This window comes from Metopolophium dirhodum, chromosome 1, assembly GCF_019925205.1.
Source record: "Metopolophium dirhodum isolate CAU chromosome 1, ASM1992520v1, whole genome shotgun sequence".
Lineage (NCBI taxonomy): Eukaryota > Metazoa > Arthropoda > Insecta > Hemiptera > Aphididae > Metopolophium > Metopolophium dirhodum.
Genome location: NC_083560.1, coordinates 104,771,759 through 104,793,708, shown reverse-complemented (window position 1 = coordinate 104,793,708; position 21,950 = coordinate 104,771,759). Strand labels below are relative to the sequence as shown.

The following is a 21,950-nucleotide window of genomic DNA, read 5'->3' as shown; positions in this document are numbered from 1 at the left end:
CACCCAGGTACACATGCACCCAACAAATTTTATATGTGTTCATGAAGTGTAATGTGTAGCTTCATGTATAACATGCATTATTTTATTATAGATATTTTTTATTATATACATATTTACCTCCCCTATTTTACTGGTCGGTATTGTAATAGTGTTTAAAGTCTGATTAAATAATCATTGTTCAAATGTTGACAAAATTCTACAAAATCACAAAAATAATTTTTTTTAAAGATTATGATGATTCCTTCAGTTGGTTGGAACGGTTAGATTGAGTTAAAACAACTGCTACGGATTCTAACTTTATTTTGACCTATAGTGCCCCTTTTATTTTACCATTTTGAGCCCTGCCGATCGTATAAAAATTGGATTTTGTCTTAGGTACAATTTATAGATAGATAGAGAGGAAGCCACTAATAGAAGCAGTTACACGGACATCGATGTCTAGATCGACATCTAGACCTAGAGAAACATTTTCGTTAATCACACCTGCATGTCATTGTGGGACTCATGATTGGTAAATATAGATTTATTTATTTATTTATTAATAATTGACGGGCGGTGCCCTTTGAATACAATAGATTATACATTTGAATTCTAAGTAAATAGTAGGAAATATACATTAATACGAATAATAATAACAATTATAAAAAAATAGAACAACAAAATAAGAAAAGATTTGAAGGTAGTAACAATAAGAATAGTTAGATTAGAAAAGAGGGATCCTCGTTGGCGATGGACATAATGCGTCTTAACGGTTTTTTTTTTCATATAGTTACTTTTGTATTGGGGATTGGGGAATATATAGGACACAGGTGCTCGAGTAGGAAACTTAAAGGTTATAAGGGATAAAATAGTAGGAGAGTCAACAACATTAGATAAGAAATCGCTTAGGAAAGTCTTATTTAACATTCGCTCACAGTCAGCTAGGGATTGAAGGTCAAGAATCTTAAAGACAGGAGAGTAATGGTGTGGGGGACATTAAATGCCTAAAATGAAACTTGCATCCTTTAAAAATGTGCGTTGGACTCTTTCAATCTGCAAAGATCAGTTTGAAGCATACCAGTCCCAAATTAGTGAACCGTACTTCAAAATGGGTCTCACTAACGCCCAGTATAAAGTTTTTACCGTCTTAATTTGGGGAAACTCTTTAGTCAGTCTCATTACGAATCCAAGAGTTTTTAACGCCTTATAACACATCATAATATCGATATGAAAACTAGAGTCAGGAGAACTGCTAAATTTAAATCCAAGATCAATGACATAATTATCTCCACGTTGTAATAAGCAACCCATCAGATTTTAAGAGAGAACAATTGGACATCGTTTTCTGTAGAAAATCATAAATTTACATTTAGAAATGTTCAGTGATAGTCCTAATAAGTTGAATTACAACAAAACGGCTCAGTTTGATACAGTCATCATGATTATTTATGCGCATATAGATTTTCATATCAACAACAAAACACAGTAAGTGACTGTGGTGAAGAATATTGATAAAGTTATTGACATATGTCTGACTGACTTTATAAAGTTCTATAGGTATGAAATCTGATTACATCATATCATTTTTCAATATATTAGAAATAGACATCAATTTTTTATTTAAGAATTTTAGAGACATTTTAAGACATCAATTCTTACACGGAATATTAAATAAATAAAATAATTACAATCTAATGCAATAGTAATATAGTAATATTACCAATATATTTTAGTTGTTCGATATTTTATTCAATTATAAAATTAATATATTATAATATTTATTAATTATAAAGTATTTATATTAGGTATATTAGTTTTCAACGAATAATTCCTAAACAATTTGTACAATGTAATAATAATTTAAAAGCATTTAAATTAAAATTTATTTGTTTATAAAAGTTAACTTTATATTTTAGTATGTGGAGTTTTTATTTTTTTAAATAATAAATACATTTTAAGGTGTTGAGAGTAGGTCTATTTAAATAGGTTCATTGTGGTCAGTATTTTAATGCACATGTGAGAGTGCTATAGTGTGAGTATGTGGTAAATAATCATTAGTCTTCTTGACTTCCTTAAGGTTGAGAAACATAATAATGTTGTAACCCATGTATGCACACGAATAAGGTATTAAGGTCAAAATATGCAGTTTGAATAATATGTTCATACTCTGAAACGAGTAGTATTAACCATCCGCTTATAATAATTATAAAAATATTCTTAATATCTGATATTTTGTTTTGTTTATTTATTATATCGTATATTGAGTTCTAAGCCAACGTTTTAGACCAATAAGCGGCTGAGGTAAATTATAATATAGACTATTTTAAAAAATATCTACACTTTTTAAAAAGTTGATTTTCAATTTTCATTTACCTTAAAATTAAGATGATATGTAATTTTGAAATTCTGTGGAATAATTGTATTATATTTTTATTTATTTTGGGCACGTCAGATTTTCGATGGCAAATTGAAGTGATTCCTAAATAACCCAATCTAGAAACTAGTGAATTCAATATTTCTTTTTGAAATTACAATCAAACTTCATTTCAAATGAATTTAAAATGATAACGGATTACACACACTAATGATAATTTACTACTCACACATTGACACAGCCTAAATGAACACGTCATATAAATTGCATAAATATTCCTCCATTAAACATGCTCAAGCCCCTTTAAACAAATGATAATGCATTTCCTACACAACAAAAATATAAACTTAAAAAATTTAATTATTTATTTAAAATTGTTAATTTTTTTTCCACAAATATGGAAGAAATGCATGAAATATTAAACCACTTTCAATTGCCTTAATATTCTTATTTAATTCAATACAGATCAAAATTAATATATTGTGAACATTTTTATAGGAAAACCATCATTAAATAGAGTATGAGTAGATAATATAAAACACAAATCAATAAATCTTTATCAGCTTCGAAGAGACAGATATCCAAGACCCAAGTTTCAGCAGTTAAAAATGATTTGAAAGGAAAATTTAATTTTTAATGATCTATCAATTGACAGTAAAACTGATGAAGACACTGAAAATACCACTCTTAAAAGTTCGTTTGGAGATAAAAAAGATACTAGTAGTAGACTTGAACCTAGAGCAACAAGAAGTCAAACTCGATCAGAGGGCGGTGTTAAACAATTAAATGATACTAAACTGTCTGATGGAAAGAAAGAACGTGAAAGCTTGCGACAACAAAATGTGGAATCTCAAATTAAAGAACCTAATTTAATTGACAATGATCTGCTTGATATAGATCAAATTGAAGTTGAACCATTATCATCCGTTCGAGATGAAATACAAACTCCAACTTCTTTTAAAATAACACGGTCTTCCTTGCAAAGACTTCGTCTATCAAATCCTGGAGATAATTTATTGACAAATAATAAAGTTAATAGTAAAGAAACAAGTAATAAAATGGCAGAGAAAATACCTGTACATCCAAATCATAAATGCTTGTCGACCAAAATCAAAGACGATGCTTTTGTTGGTGGGTATGCTTGTAAAGATGCTATTTCGTTACGCAAAGGTAGCCTATTTTGGCCTGCCGATGAAGTTATTATTATTGATGATGATATAAATATTAACGAAGATAATAGGACAACAATGAATGTGAAGGAGTTATTAAGTAAAGTTGAATCAAAAACCTTCTCTTCTACTGTTTCAAGTAATTCAAAATCAACCACACTTCAATTGGATGAAAAAATAAATAAAAATGATAAAACACCATGGAATATGTTTGGAAAAGCCCAAAATATTTTAGATACTACAAAAAAACAGAGTCTTCAAGATAGTGTAACGAAAAGTAGAACAAATAGTAACATAAATGAGTCCAACAACCAATTCATTAAAGAACTAGATTTTGATTTTGATCAATCGATCTCTCAAACATCTTTGTCTGAATTATATAATGGTGTTGAAGAAATTGTCGAAATGCACTCTTTTGATAATGAAGAATTAAATTCATTGATTGAATGTGGTTCGTTAGATAGTAATGAAACGGAGGAACGTATAGATACAGTTGGTTTGGATCAAGGTGATTCTTCTGTAAGTGAAGATCAAAGCTCTACAGTATCAGTCGCTGGAATACCTGTTTTACAGGGTGTAATATCAGACGTAAGCATACAAAAACGAAGAAATGTGTTTAAATGTGTTGAATATCGTCAATATTTTAATACACATGCTAGAGTGCTGTAGTGTAAGTATGTAGTAAATAATCATTAGTCTTCCTGACTTCGACAAAACATTATTTTAGTGATGTAGATTATTGATCATTAAGGTTGAGAAACTTAATGTTGTATTCCATGTATGCGCACGCAGAAGGCCACTTGTCAAAATATGCGTTTTTGACTAGTATGTTCATTCCACAAAAGTGGAAGAAAAGTCAGTAGTATTGACCATCAAATTTTAATTATAAAAATTATCTTAATCCTCTATCTAGATTTTGTAGAAAATATCTGATATTTTATATTATTTATTTATTATATTGTTTGACGAGTCCTTTTTTTTAAAAAAAAAAACTAATTATAGGTCAGCACGTATTTTAATTACGTTTTAGACCAATAAGCAACAGTGGTAAATTATATAGACTTACAAAATTTCTAGACTATTTAGAAAGTTGGTTTTCAATTTTCAACTACCTTAAAATTAAGTAGGAATGTAATTTTGAAATTCTGTGAAATAATTGTATTACATTTTTATTTATTTTGGTCATATTAGATTTTAATTGAAAAAGTGATTCGTAAATATCCTAATCTAGAAACTAGTGAATTCAATATTTTTTATTCTAAATTACAATCAAACTTCAAAAAGTATGTTTAATTTGTTATCACGTTTAGTAGTTAATAGTTATGTTAACAGAAATATATTTCATTTTAAGCTAAGTTTTGACATGTGCGTGTGCATTAGAAAATTTATAATGATAACGGATTACACACACTAATGATAATTTACTACTCACACATTGACACAGCCTAAATGTACACTTCATATAAATTGCCTATATATTAGTCCATAAAACATGCTCAAGCCACTTTAAATAAGCAAAAAAAATGATAGTGCATTTCCTACATAACAAAAATATAAGCTTACCAAATTCAATTAATTTTTAAAATTGTTAATTTTTTATCCACAAATATGGAAGAAATGCATGAAATATTAAACCGCTTTCAATTGCCTTAATATTCTTATTTAGTTCAATACAGATTAAAATTAATATATTGTGAATATTTTTATAGGAGAACTCGCAGTCAACATCATTAAATAGAGCACGAGTAGATAATATAACAACCCTTGGGTCTTTTAATCAAATCAATAAATCTGATTTATCTGCTTCGAAGAAACAGATATCCAAGACCCCGGTTTCAGCAGTTAAAAATGGATCGAAAGCAAATTCAAGTGTTGTTAATCTATTAAGTGACGGTGAAACTGATGAAGACACTAAAAATAACTCTCTTAAAAGTTCGTTTGGAGATAAAAAAGATACTAGTAGTAGACTTGAACCTAGAGCAACAAGAAGTCAAACTCGAGCAGAGGGCGGTGTTAAACAATTAAATGATACTAAACTGTCTGATGGAAAGAAAGAACGTGAAAGCTTGCGACAACAAAATGTGGAATCTCAAATTAAAGAACCTAATTTAATTGACAATGATCTGCTTGATATAGATCAAATTGAAGTTGAACCATTATCATCCGTTCAAGATGAAATACAAACTCCATCTTCTTCTAAAATGACACGGTCTTCCTTGCAAAGACTTCGTCTATCAAATCCTGGAGATAATTTATTGACAAATAATAAAGTTAATAGTAAAGAAACAAGTAATAAAATGGCAGAGAAAATACCTGTACATCCAAATCATAAATGCTTGTTGGGCAAAACCAAAGAGGATGTTTCTGTTAATGTTTCTGTGAATGCTTGTGAACATGCTATTTCGTTACGCAAAGATAGCCGATTTTTGCAAAATACAATGACTACATCTGATAGTAAACCAGTGAAACAAAAAGGAGTAATTGTAGTGGTTAATAAAATCAAGAAACCGTGTAACCTGAAATCTGCTTCAGAGCAGATAAATAAAACTAATGATATTCAAATCTCAAACACCGATGTTAATGAACCTATTATATTGAATAATAGTTCCCCTAATGAGGTTAAGTTAATTGATAGTAGTTGTTCATTACCTGCCGATGAAGTTATTATTATTGATGATGATATAAATATTAACGAAGATAATAGGACAACAATGAATGCGAAGGAGTTATTAAGTAAAGTTGAATCAAAAACCTTCTCTTCTACTGTTTCAAGTAATTCAAAATCAACCACACTTCAATTGGATGAAAAAATAAATAAAAATGATAAAACACCATGGAATATGTTTGGAAAAGCCCAAAATATTTTAGATACTACAAAAAAACAGAGTCTTCAAGATAGTGTAACGAAAAGTAGAACAAATAGTAACATAAATGAGTCCAACAACCAATTCATTAAAGAACTAGATTTTGATTTTGATCAATCGATCTCTCAAACATCTTCTGAATTATATAATGGTGTTGAAGAAATTGTCGAAATGCACTCTTTTGATAATGAAGAATTAAATTCATTGATTGAATGTGGTTCGTTAGATAGTAATGAAATGGAGGAACGTATAGATACAGTTGGTGTGGATCAAGGTGATTCTTCTGTAAGTGAAAGTGATTCAACTATTGGTGCTTTTGATACCTTTAATCAGATCACTAGATTACAACAACAGTCATTTACTACAAAAGACATTGAAGATATCAAAGAATCAAAGACTACAAACCAAGGAGTAAATCATTTGAAAGGGAGTTTTTGTCAGTCTGAGGAAATTTATGACGGTCAAAGCTCTACAGTATCAGTCACTGGAATACCTGTTTTACAGGGTGTAATATCAGACGTAAGCATACAAAAACGAAGAACAAGTACCATTAAACCAATAAATATTAAATTTCCGCCATGCATTACTGTAACAAATATTACATCTGAAGTTAAAGAATTAAAGAAAAAAGAAGAGAATGAAAGAAAGATAAAAGAATTACAAGAAAAAATAAAAATTGAAGAAGAGCGAAAAAGACTTGAAAAAATAGAAGAAGAAGAAAAGGAAATGGATAGAATAGCAATGGACAAAAAGATACAAGAATTTTATGCAAGCATTAGTAAAGAATCGACATCTGATGAAAATAATCAATTAGCTATGAGCGTATTAGTTAAAGAGGAAATTAAAGAAGAAATAATTGATGAAGATATTTGTTTAAAAAATGAATATAGCGAACGTAATGAATTCAACGAATATAATCCAATATACGATCAATATAATGAATATAATGAATACAATGAAAACAATGAAAACAATAGAACCAATGAATACATCGAAAACATTAAAAATAATGAAAACAATACATATTATAATGAATTTAATACTGAATCTGTTCAAGTACATAGAGGATATTTGGAGTTCCAAATACAATCCATTGAGGAAGCTGAAAAACAAAGAGTTGTGGAAGCTGAAATACAAAGATCTAATAAAGATGAGAAACTAAGAGCTGATGAAATTATATCTAGAAAATGTGTAGAAGCAGAAATGAAAAGAGTTGAAGACGTTGAATTAGAAATATTGAATAACGATATGATAAAAATAGCTAAAGAAGTTGAAACAAAAAAACATAAGGAAGCCGAATTAAGAAAAAATATTGCTGTTGAAGAAACAAATGTAAAAGAATTAGGTAAGAGATCTACTTTGAAGCAAGTCAAAGACCAAAGATATAATCGATCATTTGGTCATTCAGAGGACAATTTGGTAAAGAATTATGGAGTTGTTTCTCCTGTACATTTTAAGAAAAGCAACGAGCATGTAGGAAATGATACAAATATAGAACAAGAATTGATTGAAAGTAGAAAAGCGCCTACAAATAATGAATTTGAAACCTTTTATCTAAGTGAACTAGGAAGAAGGAAGTATATGGGATCTGGAGTAAAAACCTCTAAAGAAATAGAAACAAATTCAGCTGAAGTTAAGATGATCACAAGGACAAATGGACTAATGGTTGAAGAAAACCTTAAAAAATCATATGTTTCTAAAAACGTATCTACTAAACTACGACCACAAATAAAATCTTCCGGATCCTCATCATCTAGTGCAAATCCAACTAGAGTCGAGAATCCATCAATTTCTATTTATGAGTTTAAAAAACAAACTAGGAATACAGATGACAATAGTAAACGGAATACTACTTCAAATACATTATATGATAAAAAGAACAATAGAGATATAAACATTGACCCTAGTGTCAGTGTTAGAAACGTCATACACGAAGTACATCAACGATCAGTTAACAATTTTATAAAGCAACAAGATATTAAGCCGTAAGTAAATTTCACTAACTATGATATAGAAGTTAATGTTAATTTTATATGGCAATAATTTTTTGTTATATAGAACACATAACCAAATTCAAAAACAAATTGTAACTACAACTCACATAGATAAGCCACCTCCTAAGAAACGAGGCCGCAAAAGTAAAATTGATATTCCAATTGAAAAAATTCAACAGAACAGGTTTTTATACACTTAAATACAATTTAATATAATAGTATAGTATATGAATTATGAATTGTTTTTATATTGAAATCGAGAATTTATTATTTCTTGAATTCCTATTAAATATGTACTTCTTATTTTGACAAACAAAATCATAACAATGTTTTATTTGACATTCATTAATAATATTAATTTTAAACAGATTTTTAATTTTTAAATCCTTATTTATACATTTTATAAATCTTTCATTTGTGTAGCTGAATACATCTGCCTATATGTAGTCTTATTTTTAATTAAGTCGACATTCTTTTCGTTTTATAGAACACTTGACCAAATTCAAAAACCAATTGTAACTACAGCTCAGTTAGTTAAGCCGCCTCCTAAGAAACGAGGCCGCAAAAGTAAAAATGATATTCTAACTGAAAAAATTCAACAGAACAGGTTTTTATACACTTAAATACAATTTAATATAATAGCATGGTATATGAATTATGAATTGTTTTTATACTGAAATCAAGAATTTATTATTTCTTGAATTCTTATTAAATATGTACTTCTTATTTTGACAAGCAAAACATAACAATTTCAATAAAAAAAATTATAATTCTTAAACGCTTGTGTCTACAACCTCTACATGCATATTTATTTTTAAAATTTAGCAATAAGTCTTATAAATTATTTTAAATTTTAATTAGAAATATGTTAATTTCAGCAGAAATAAAACATCTCAAAATGTGGTAGAAAGTAACACATTAATAGAAGTATGTTGCCTATTTAGAACTTTAAATTTAATTTATTCTTGTTCAAATGAATGTATTAATTTGTTAAATGGTTTTTTATAGGAGGCAGAACCTCCAGCTAAACGAACCAGAATGAGTCTTAGGCTACGTGGTTGTAAAAATGATTCCGTGAACAAGTAAGATGCAATTTAATGTTAAATTTTTGATAAAATAATTTATAAACTTAATAGTAGTTTTTGCGTAAGAAATTTTAACCTACAGTATAAGATCCTGTATAATAATTCTATGTAGTCTGTTATCGAATCTATTTGATTGCGTGTAAAATTGGCACTAGGATAATTGATCGATAATAAACTAACATTTTTAATTACGACAGTTATTATTTTAGTTTATTACACTAGTATTCAAATATAAGAACATTAATTTAATAATGTTTTGATTGTAAAACAAAAATTAAATCAATTTGAAATTATACATTACACCAATATTCCAATACAGTCAATAATGTTTTTTACCAGTTATTTTAATCTACAATTATTTTAAATATTATATTCATTTTATAGAGAACTTGACCAAATTCAAAAACATATTGTAACTACGACTCAATTATATAAGCCACCTCCCAAGAAACGAGGCCGCAAAAGTAAAATTGATATTCCAACTGAAAAAATTCAACAGAACAGGTTTTTATACACTTAAATACAATTTAATATAATAGTATAGTATATGAATTATGAATTGTTTTTATATTGAAATCGAGAATTTATTATTTCTTGAATTCCTATTAAATATGTACTTCTTATTTTGACAAACAAAATCATAACAATGTTTTATTTGACATTCATTAATAATATTAATTTTAAACAGATTTTTAATTTTTAAATCCTTATTTATACATTTTATAAATCTTTCATTTGTGTAGCTGAATACATCTGCCTATATGTAGTCTTATTTTTAATTAAGTCGACATTCTTTTTGTTTTATAGAACACTTGACCAAATTCAAAAACCAATTGTAACTACAGCTCAGTTAGTTAAGCCGCCTCCTAAGAAACGAGGCCGCAAAAGTAAAATTGATATTCTAACTGAAAAAATTCAACAGAACAGGTTTTTATACACTTAAATACAATTTAATATAATAGTATAGTATATGAATTATGAATTGTTTTTATATTGAAATCGAGAATTTATTATTTCTTGTATTCCTATTAAATATGTACTTCTTATTTTGACAAACAAAATCATAACAATGTCTTATTTGACATTCATTAATAATATTAATTTTAAACAGATTTTTAATTTTTAAATCCTTATTTATACATTTTATAAATCTTTCATTTGTGTAGCTGAATACATCTGCCTATATGTAGTCTTATTTTTAATTAAGTCGACATTCTTTTTGTTTTATAGAACACTTGACCAAATTCAAAAACCAATTGTAACTACAGCTCAGTTAGTTAAGCCGCCTCCTAAGAAACGAGGCCGCAAAAGTAAAATTGATATTCTAACTGAAAAAATTCAACAGAACAGGTTTTTATACACTTAAATACAATTTAATATAATAGTATAGTATATGAATTATGAATTGTTTTTATATTGAAATCGAGAATTTATTATTTCTTGTATTCCTATTAAATATGTACTTCTTATTTTGACAAACAAAATCATAACAATGTCTTATTTGACATTCATTAATAATATTAATTTTAAACAGATTTTTAATTTTTAAATCCTTATTTATACATTTTATAAATCTTTCATTTGTGTAGCTGAATACATCTGCCTATATGTAGTCTTATTTTTAATTAAGTCGACATTCTTTTTGTTTTATAGAACACTTGACCAAATTCAAAAACCAATTGTAACTACAGCTCAGTTAGTTAAGCCGCCTCCTAAGAAACGAGGCCGCAAAAGTAAAATTGATATTCTAACTGAAAAAATTCAACAGAACAGGTTTTTATACACTTAAATACAATTTAATATAATAGTATAGTATATGAATTATGAATTGTTTTTATATTGAAATCGAGAATTTATTATTTCTTGTATTCCTATTAAATATGTACTTCTTATTTTGACAAACAAAATCATAACAATGTCTTATTTGACATTCATTAATAATATTAATTTTAAACAGATTTTTAATTTTTAAATCCTTATTTATACATTTTATAAATCTTTCATTTGTTTAGCTGAATACATCTGCCTATATGTAGTCTTATTTTTAATTAAGTCGACATTCTTTTCGTTTTATAGAACACTTGACCAAATTCAAAAACCAATTGTAACTACAGCTCAGTTAGTTAAGCCGCTTCCTAAGAAACGAGGCCGCAAAAGTAAAATTGATATTCTAACTGAAAAAATTCAACAGAACAGGTTTTTATACACTTAAATACAATTTAATATAATAGTATGGTATATGAATTATGAATTGTTTTTATACTGAAATTGAGAATTTATTATTTCTTGAATTCCTATTAAATATGTTATACATTTTATAAATCTTTCTTTTGTGTAGCTAAATACATCTGCCTATATGTAGTCTTATTTTTAATTAAGTTGACATTCTTTTCGTTTTATAGAACACTTGACCAAATTCAAAAACAAATTGTAACTACAACTCAGTTATATAAGCTGCCTCCCAAGAAACGAGGCCGCAAAAGTAAAATTGATGTTCCAACTGAAAATAATCAAGAGAACAGGTATGATACACTTAAATACAATTTAATACAATAGTTTTAATTAAGTCAACATATAATTATTGGACCATCGTAAACTGTTCTTCATTGATATTAAAACAATTGCGGGTCTATTACATTATACATGTATACTATTTTATTTTACATTCAGATGTTAACTATAGTTAATAGTTTATGGTTTTTTCATATATAAATGTGGAATGTTGATAGGTATGAAATCTAGGGTTAAAAACAACTAAGACAATTGATAACAAATATTAATTAATAAAAGTAAAACTAGTTTCTAAAAAAATATAAATAAAACTGTTTATAGTTTTTAACTGTTTGTAGCTACAAGCTACATGCATGTTTTCTTCTAATATTTTGCAATAAGTCTTATAAATTATTTTAAATTTGAATTTGCACTATGTCAATTTCAGCAGAAATAAAACATCTCAAAATGTGGCAAAAAGTAACACATCAATAAAAGTATGTTACCTATTCAGAATTTTAAAATTTATTTATATTTGTTCAAATTAATTTATATGTTTGTAATATGGTTCTTTATAGGAAGTAGATCCTCCAGCTAAAAGAACCAGAAGGAGTCTTGGTCTAAGGGGTTGTAAAAATTATGTCATGAACAAGTAAGATGCAATTTCATGTTAATTTTGATTAAATATTTTATAAAGCTCATGGTTGTTTTTGCTTCAAAATTATAAATATTTTTATTTATATTAATATTATGACATTTGCAGTTACGCTCAGCAAAATTCAACCACAGTTGTGCCACGTCAATATAAAAAACAATTTGTGGAGAAGTAAGATGAATTTTATGTTATTTTTAATTAAACATAATTGGATGATCCTTTGAGAGAATGTTGTACTCGCTTGTGTCTTTGTGTTACATTCGCATAACCAGTGGCGCCGATCACCTAATTTATCTATAACATATTATGTCATAGTATATTTTTTATATTGTGGGGGGGGGGCATTGTAGGGTACTGCAGAGGATCTCTCCGCGAATCCCGAGTTTACGTTAAAACGTATACATGGCAATTTGTAGGTGCTTCGAGATTGCATCTGATTGTGAAATTAAAAAAGGGTGATGATGGGGGGCTCCTCGATTGTATAATGTCATAGCATGTTTTAAACACTTCGGCGCCACTCCGCATAACATAAGAAATCTATGCATTAAATTTTTTCTACAGTTCATTTATAGTTAATAACTTATTATCAGATCAAATTTACAGTTCATTGAATTCATAGAGGTGAATATGAACTGTGTTTAAGCAAAAAAATTGTTTTCCAAATTTTTATTTTACTATGATTTATAATTAGTTAGATAATTTAAAATTTAAAATCTATATAACTCATTTAAAAATAAACATTACAAAATAGTCTTAGCTCCTTTAGCACAGTTGATATTATTCATATTATTCTTTACAAATTCGATTTTATGGCAATATGATTAAATATTAATATTATTATGTTTTGGTTGTTAAATAAAAATTAAATAAATAAAAATTATACATAAAAATTTTAATTTATAATAATTCATAAAATATTTAGGTACAAATTACATATTACACAAATATTATAATACAGCCAATTAATAGTTATTTTTATATACAATTATTTAAAATATGATTTTATAATGAATTATATTAATAATGAATTAAGTTTAAAATAATATATAAGTTGAATTTAAAATCGAAGATGAAAATCATGGGCTATTCCTATTAATAAAGGCTACTTTATTCTTCTTATGATAGTCATCATATATTTTTATAATTCGTTCTGACCGGTCTTTGTACTTATGTTTAATACCCATATAGTATTTCCCGCGATTACTTGTTCTGTTTGTAACTATTTAAAGTTCTCCTATTTCTTAAACGAATCTATAGATTTCCATATTATAGTTGGATGACAAAAGTTTAAACCACCTACAACCTGATTTAATAGTACTTGAAATACTTTGAATTACATTTATCACAGACTTTTCAGTCAACTTTAATTTTTAAAAAACTTTGGATTTGATGATTCCTTCAATGTTTTTAATGCTTTGTAGAAATGAACATGTGTATTTTTCTTTTTATTTGGTATAATATACCAATTATGCAATACATATTATGCAAATACCGATGGAAGAAAAATGATGAATTTGAATTCCTAGTACAGTTTAAATTATCAAAATTTAGTGACATAGAAAAAGTGCCTTCAGCATATCAGTGTTCACATTTCTGCATAAGTTATATATTTTTTTGAGTGGATAAAATATGAATTTAATTTTCTTCGGGACCACTGTCAAAGTGTGTTCTTTTTAAAAATAATATTTTATAAGAAAATTGTTTACGATAAATAATAATAAAAAAACAAATGCTATTAGTAATACAACAAAGTTAATCAAAAATGTTTAATATGATGCACATTGTAATGTTATCTTTAAAACCGATACTGAAATCATTTGTCCTGCTGCAACAGCATGTTATAAAAAAAAATTGTGTTCTATGAATCTTAATTATTTTTAACTGCTATTAAAATAACTTTTGAGGAACCTAAAAAAAATTGAAAATTGAACATGCCTATAAATAATTTTAAGAGTCAAAATATTTTGAAAATTGTATCATGCATGGAAAATAAAATTTGGCGAAAGTGTCAAGAATCTACGGATATTCGTTTTCAACATAGAAGAGAAACAATTAAAAGTTATAAATTTATATCATTTTAGTATAATATAATGTTATAATATTATCATATCTGATATCTATAATCCCATATATATATTTATTATTTATATACTATACATGTTTAATTACTATCAATTTGTTTTTTTAGATCTAATGAAAATAAAGAAACATGCAAAAGGCTTATGAAATTTTTTTTTAACATTTTATGTAAAAAAAACAAATGTATTTCAACTCTGAACAAGGAAGTTACGGGTCTACCTCCACCATATGTTGATGTTATAAAATGGTAAGCATATTTAAAATCTTAGTAAAAAGTCATATAATTTATGAAAGTAATTAATTTAAATTATTATTTATTAGTTCAAACTTAAAAGTAATGATTAATATTTGTATCATCAAATAAATTCAATTAAAGTGTATTAATACTGTGTATTAAAACAGGTCAGTACTCTGTTTAAGGAGTTCAATATACTATATTGCCTATTAGGCAATATTCTGTGTGTTTGCATGCGAGTCGTGTAAATGTGTGCATCATTAGTGTGAGTGACTATAAAATAAATAGCGGAGCGCTCCCCAACGTGCACGTACTGTCAATAACACAGATGTTTTTTGGAAAAAATCTTAACTAAGAGTTCGTTACACAGACTTTTGTCTCCGTCTTACAAGTGCGTAACATGGGTCACGTTTATCTCTGTTAGTTTAAAAATTAGAGTGAATTGACCTCTTATAAAATGTAAAAGTAAAATTATTATTAAGGGCATCTCAAAGCTATTTGTTATATTTTAATTTGAAAGCAAGTTATGAGTATTTTAAGATGTACAAACAATTTTAAAGTACTCATAACTTACTTTAAAATTAAAATATAATAAAAAGCTTTTAAACGAAAAATGATTATGTTTGGACTCCATCAATGTACCAGAATACGCTGACCTTTTCATTTTGCATTATTGTGACCCGATCCGGTTCCCACCACACATGCGCGGTCGGTGACACTGATACGGCGCGGTCTATCGCAGACCAGTATGTAAATATATTTAGCCATGGTAAAAACCACCACGAAGTCGACCCCGTTTTTACGTTCGTTCGCCGTTCTTTTCTCAGGTCTACAGTCGCCATTGTGGGTGTTACGAGTTCATTCAATTTATCGCTCGCCGCATGTAGCTGATGTTGTGAGATAGGCGTTCGATAGTGTGCGCATCACGACGATGCGGTAACGTAAAACGGGTCTATCTATTGCCGTTCATCGTATTACGTAATACCGATTCTGGATCGTCGCCATTTGTTGTTTACGCGTGGATTCCGCGGTGTATCGGTTGCCGACTTACCGTTTCCCACACGCTCGAGTTGTGATCACTCGCGTTGTCGGCTAACCCGTGATCGCCGTTTATACATGTCGGGCATCTACTCATTAGTAGTGTAAAAGTAGTGTCACGATTTGTTATTCGAGTGTCAGTCGGATTCAGAGTAGTCTGGTGCAGATACATCGACCCCGGCCAGAGTGCAGATAGTCAAATGGTACACACGGAGGTCAATAACAGTCCAATAATTGAGCACCATGTTAGTCTTGCCCAAAAATCATGATTAAGTCTTGGTCAGGTTCGAAGTACACTATTTAAATTTTAAAATTTGTTATTTAAATGGTTTTTGAGAAAATATAATATAGACAAATCGATATATCATACCCTCAAAAATATTATTCTCTATCGTTTAAGTAATAGGTTATTTTACTCGAAAATTACTCGAAAAAAAAACGATTCTGCGTAAATGTGTTTTAGTAAATAAGTAAATATGTTGCGCATAAGCCAGAATGAGAAAACAGTGTGCTGATGCCCTCCTAATTAATGAGCGTAATGCGTTTGGACGAATTTTTAAAAATTGCAATGTGTTTGGGCAATTTAGCATAATGTGATTGGGCGAGTGATTTTAAAACATTGTAATGTGTTTGGGCGACCTTTTTTTTAATATATTAGGATGCTGTATTTTATCAATCAATTTCCCCTCTCATTTTGACAGACTTGGGACTGTCTGAAGTAAAAATATTATGTAAATATATAATAATAATATTAAGTTTAAAAATTATAAAAATAGTTATAAAATTAAAAAAAAAATATATTTGTTTTTTAAATTTTTTTTCCTGGGAATTTTACGCCCATACGTTGTATTTAATCTAAAATCTTAATTTCACCTGACATATACTTATCCCAGCTCGTTTTTAAATATTCTTGTTTTTCTAATATGACTTTTCGTCGAATATTGTAAATATTTTTATTTATAGCATTACATTTTGTGTTAGTTTCTACTTGAATTTGTTGTAACACATTAATTACTTGATATACATTTGGATGCGATGAATAAAATTAAGAATTATAATGTGCATGAAATGATTCGGCTCCATTTGTTGTGTTTGGATCATTTTCAGGTTTCCTTGCCCATAAATAAGGAGGAAAAATAGCATCCTCTGTAATATATGTATCAAGTATATAATCTGTAAATTCAATGCTATTTTGAGTTTTTGGAGCAATTGACATAAGTTCAATAAAACCATCACCTACTTCGTTGGGTGGTAAATATGGTAATCCAAAAAAATATTTATGCCAAACACCAAGTTCGGAATTGGTACCATATTCTCTTAACAATATTTTATTATAATTTTTATCTTAATCTGATTAGATTTTTATCTTTTATATTGCTCGCTCAAACACATTATAAGAAACTCGCCCAAACACATTACTTTTATTATGAGCGAAAAAAGGTAATTCGTCCAAACGCAGACCTAGTTAATAAGTATAAAAATCAGGAATTTTCACAGTGGCGTGCTCAGGGGGAGGGTATATCCCCCCACCCGTTGTCTTTTTTTTACCTACCAACAGAAAACCACTTATTAGTTATTACAGCTGTTAAGAGTCATTAATTTTTCTAAATTATTAATTTTAATCGTTGAGTAAAGCTTGAAATTTAATACGAGGCTCCTAATATATTCTTACAATGGCAGTTGAAAAATATTAAAAATACAGTCACAATTTTTTTTTATAAGCATTTAGTTCGAATTTTGACAAATTATATAAAAATCACGAAAATTTGAAAATTATTTTGAGTTAGAAATTTTTTATCTAACTATCGAAGATTTGATAATTTAATACAAAATTCCTCATAAGTAAAAAGTTTGTCTACCTTTATCAAAAAAAAATGTTTACCGGAAAGTCAAATAAAATTTTTATGAGCGTCTGAAGTTCACATTTCAAGAATCATTGGATATTCACTCGATTTCTCATGTAGCGATTTTCTAATATTGAATTTTTTTTTTGTGTAATATATATTAATAAATTTTTATTTGTTTGGTCAAAAAGCTTGAAAATATAATACACGGCTCCTAATATATTTTTACAATAGCAGTTGAAAAATATTAAAAATACATATGCACAATTTTTTTTATAAGCATTTAAAGTTCAGATTTTGACAAAATGTATCAAACTTAAAATTTAAAAAGCGGATAAGTTTATGTCACTTTGCTGTACAGTAGGTTACAAGTGAGTTAATGTATAATGGATTGTATTAAACTTGAGTTCAATCATATAATATCATTGTATATGAAAAATGATTCTGAGCGGAGACTGTTCGTCAGTCTGGATATTTTATATTGTTATTGTTTATTACCTATAGCCTTTAAGTTGAATTAATATTAAAATATTATTATTTTTTATTCGTTTCTATGGTGATGAATAAAGTGTTAGAAATTAAAATCATGTTTTAAGGGGTTTTTCGTAATTCGGCAGTGATTTTTCCGTAGCATTAAATTACTTTTGAGTAAATCGAAAAACTACCTCTTTAAAGTACCATCTAGATCCAATTTGCTAAAATATAAGATACAATATGTTGAAATCAAAGCACTCTTTCTGGTAGAAATTTTGTATCAAGGACAAAAAAAATAAATAAATAATACCATTGTAAAACCACAAGCTTCTAAAATGATTTTGTAGTTAAAAATGTATTTATATTAATAATAACAATATAAGTATAATATAAAATATCCTAGGCTATCAAACCACCTCTGCTCAGAACCTTTGTTTGCACTCATGATATATATAATTGAATTCAAAGTTACCGTCACCCACTTGTAGCCTACTGTACAGCAGAGCGACTTTCACTTACTCGCTTTTTTTGTTTATTTAAAAAAAAGGTGTCCCCCCCCCCCCATTGTAAATCCATGGGCACGCCACTGGGAATTGAACATGTTCATAGAGTATCTTTTTGCTTACTGATAAAAATACTAAATAGCTAATTTTTTATGTTAACTTAATAATGAAATGACTTATCCTTTACAATTAAATAAAATAACTACCTATACCTACACTAATACACAATTATTCAAAGGCTTAACAATATTTAATAATAATTAATACATGAAAACAATGTTACTAATACGAAAAATAGGTAAAAATCATTATATCAACAAGTGTATGTAATCACTTATTTACTAATCAATGGTCCTGTTACAGGCAGCGAAATTAGTTCGCATGCACGCCACGCGGGTCAAAACTCGCTATAGAGAATTATACGCCAATTCCTAACCTGAGTAGATGACCGTGGTTAGGACTTAACATACGTTAAGTTATTCTCTTGTATCAAATTCATTTGACGATAGTATATATCAATAAATCTTACAGTCCACTATTTCATGTCTTATGAATTTTAAATAATAATTAGATAGCACCCAGCTTAAATTTAAAGTCGAGTTATTGATCGTGTTCAGTTGAACCGAATTTCACGACACACAAATTAAAAGACAATTATCTTACCTTTAAATTTTAATCCAAACCTTAAAATTGGTATGTTAGGCACTTGTAAGACGGAGATAACAAATGTCTGTGTAGCGATCTCTTAATCAAGGTTTTTTCCATTATTAGAGTTTTCTCTGTATTATATTTTTACAGGATTTAACATTTTGATTGAAGCAAGTCTATAGTAATATTAAATATAATTTAAAATAAAGTTTGAAATTAATACTACATAATATAATATATCGTTGCATAATATGTACCTGTTATAATATTTTTTTTTCATTTTATAAGATATTTTTTAATCTACTTATTTCAATTATTATTTAATTGTTTTTAAATTAACTTTGTGTTTGGTTTATATTATGACTATAAATTCTTTCATGGATGAATAGTTATTATTTTGTTTTATTTATGTTTATGATATTCTATTTATTGAAAAATTGTTTATTTTACAGTCCAGTTGAATCACGAGATATTAAAAGAAAGATTGCTGCAGGAGAAATAACAAACCTCACAGAACTTCAATTAAATTTTTTGATCTTATCATATAATACTATAATGATCAATAGGTCTGACTCTATAGTTGTTCGTGATGCTAGTAAATTTCAATATGAACTTCAAAATAATTGTCAGGTATTACATTTTGTCTCTTAAATATTGTATTTAACGTTTTATATTTATATTTTATTTGTTTGTAGGAACTTAAAGATGCTATTGATACACATTATGGTAACAGTAAAGATGGTGGAATGAAGAAACTTGACTATAGTATTATTGACATGCGATTTCCTGATTTAAAAGACGATCCCTGTAATAATAATGTAATTATTAGCAAAGAAACAATCGGTGATACATTATATAAATATACTATCGATGAGTGCACTGATTCTGATGATAGTGATACGCCCACCTAAAAGTTCGTTTGGAGATAAAAAAGATACTAATACAAAAATGATAAATAAATATATTTATAAATGATTATATGGCAAACCCAAAAATGATATTTCTGTAAATATATAATATGAATGCGAATGCTTGTAAAATACATTGACTACATACGATGGTAAACTATTGAAACAAAAAAGAGTATATGAAATAAATGCATCAAGTGTAAGGTGTATTAATAGTAGAAATAATACAAAATTCTTGTAATTTGACAACCAGCCATGGTAGAAGTTAACAAAATCAAGAAACCATTTAACATGAAATTTGCTTCAGCACAAAGAAATAAAACCAATGATATTCAAGTCTCGAAGACTGATGTTAAAAAAACCTATTAGATTGAATAATAGTTCCCTAAATGTGGTTAAATTAATTGATAATAGTTGTTCATTTCCTACCAATGAAGTTATTATTGTTGATGATGATATAAACATTAACGAAGATAATAGGACAACAATGAAAGCAGAGGAGTTATTAAAGCTGAATCAAAAACCTTTCCATCAATTGTTTCAAGTAATTTAAAATCAACCACACTTCAATTGGATTTATTTAATATTCATACTTTTGATGTTTTTTGTAATTATAACCCATCATATATAGTTTATTATTATTATTATTATTATTATTATTATTTGTATTATTATTATTATTATTATTATTATTATTATTATTATTATTATTTAGTCTACATAAATAGATTTAAGTCCTTAATTGTAATAACTAAAAAAAAAAAAAAAATGGTATTGGGTTAATAAATAGTAAGTAATTGGGTTTCGTTCCCTTTAAATTTATAATAAGATAGTTGATATATTATAATAATAGGCGATAATCGTTAAATACAAAGTACCTACTGGCTGCATATTTAAAAACACCGTGAAAACTGTAAACCTTCAAAGGGTGAGACTGCATTATTTTTTAAACATTATTTTAAAGATAATGTAGAATAATCAATTAGACGTTGCTCAAGTAAAAACTGCAGTGTTTAATGTTTATAATTAAAAATTACAAAAAATCTTGTTTCTGTGTTTAAATTCTAATGTTTTTTTTCATTTTTACAACTAATTTAAGATACTAAATACCTAATGCAGTAATGTTTTGATGTAGTAATTATTATTATTATTATTATTATTACTATTATTATTATTTTTATTATTATTATTATTATTATTATTATTTAGTCTACATAAATAGATTTAAGTCCTTAATTGTAATAACTAAAAAAAAAAAAAAAAATGGTATTGGGTTAATAAATAGTAAGTAATTGGGTTTCGTTCCCTTTAAATTTATAATAAGATAGTTGATATATTATAATAATAGGCGATAATCGTTAAATACGAAGTACCTACTGGCTGCATATTTAAAAACACCGTGAAAACTGTAAACCTTCAAAGGGTGAGACTGCATTATTTTTTAAACATTATTTTAAAGATAATGTAGAATAATCAATTAGACGTTGCTCAAGTAAAAACTGCAGTGTTTAATGTTTATAATTAAAAATTACAAAAAATCTTGTTTCTGTGTTTAAATTCTAATGTTTCTTTTTATTTTTACAACTAATTTAAGATACTAAATACCTAATG

The 21,950-nt window shown here is 27.3% G+C and overlaps 1 protein-coding gene across 1 annotated transcript; it reads left to right on the top strand.

Annotated features, from left to right (window-relative positions):
- Positions 1–434: 434 nt before the first annotated feature.
- LOC132949146 (MATH and LRR domain-containing protein PFE0570w-like) lies at positions 435–21,443 on the top strand. The gene is made up of 19 exons (XM_061019925.1): positions 435–511; positions 3,009–4,110; positions 5,232–8,371; positions 8,445–8,564; positions 8,868–8,987; positions 9,259–9,307; positions 9,389–9,462; positions 9,850–9,969; positions 10,273–10,392; positions 10,696–10,815; positions 11,119–11,238; positions 11,542–11,661; positions 11,868–11,987; positions 12,404–12,452; positions 12,534–12,607; positions 12,719–12,781; positions 14,799–14,936; positions 19,884–20,061; positions 20,127–21,443. The coding sequence occupies exons 1-19, from the start codon at positions 435–437 to the stop codon at positions 20,340–20,342; spliced, it is 6,120 nt and encodes a 2,039-aa protein (XP_060875908.1). The 3' UTR covers positions 20,343–21,443.
- The last annotated feature ends 507 nt before the right edge of the window (positions 21,444–21,950 follow it).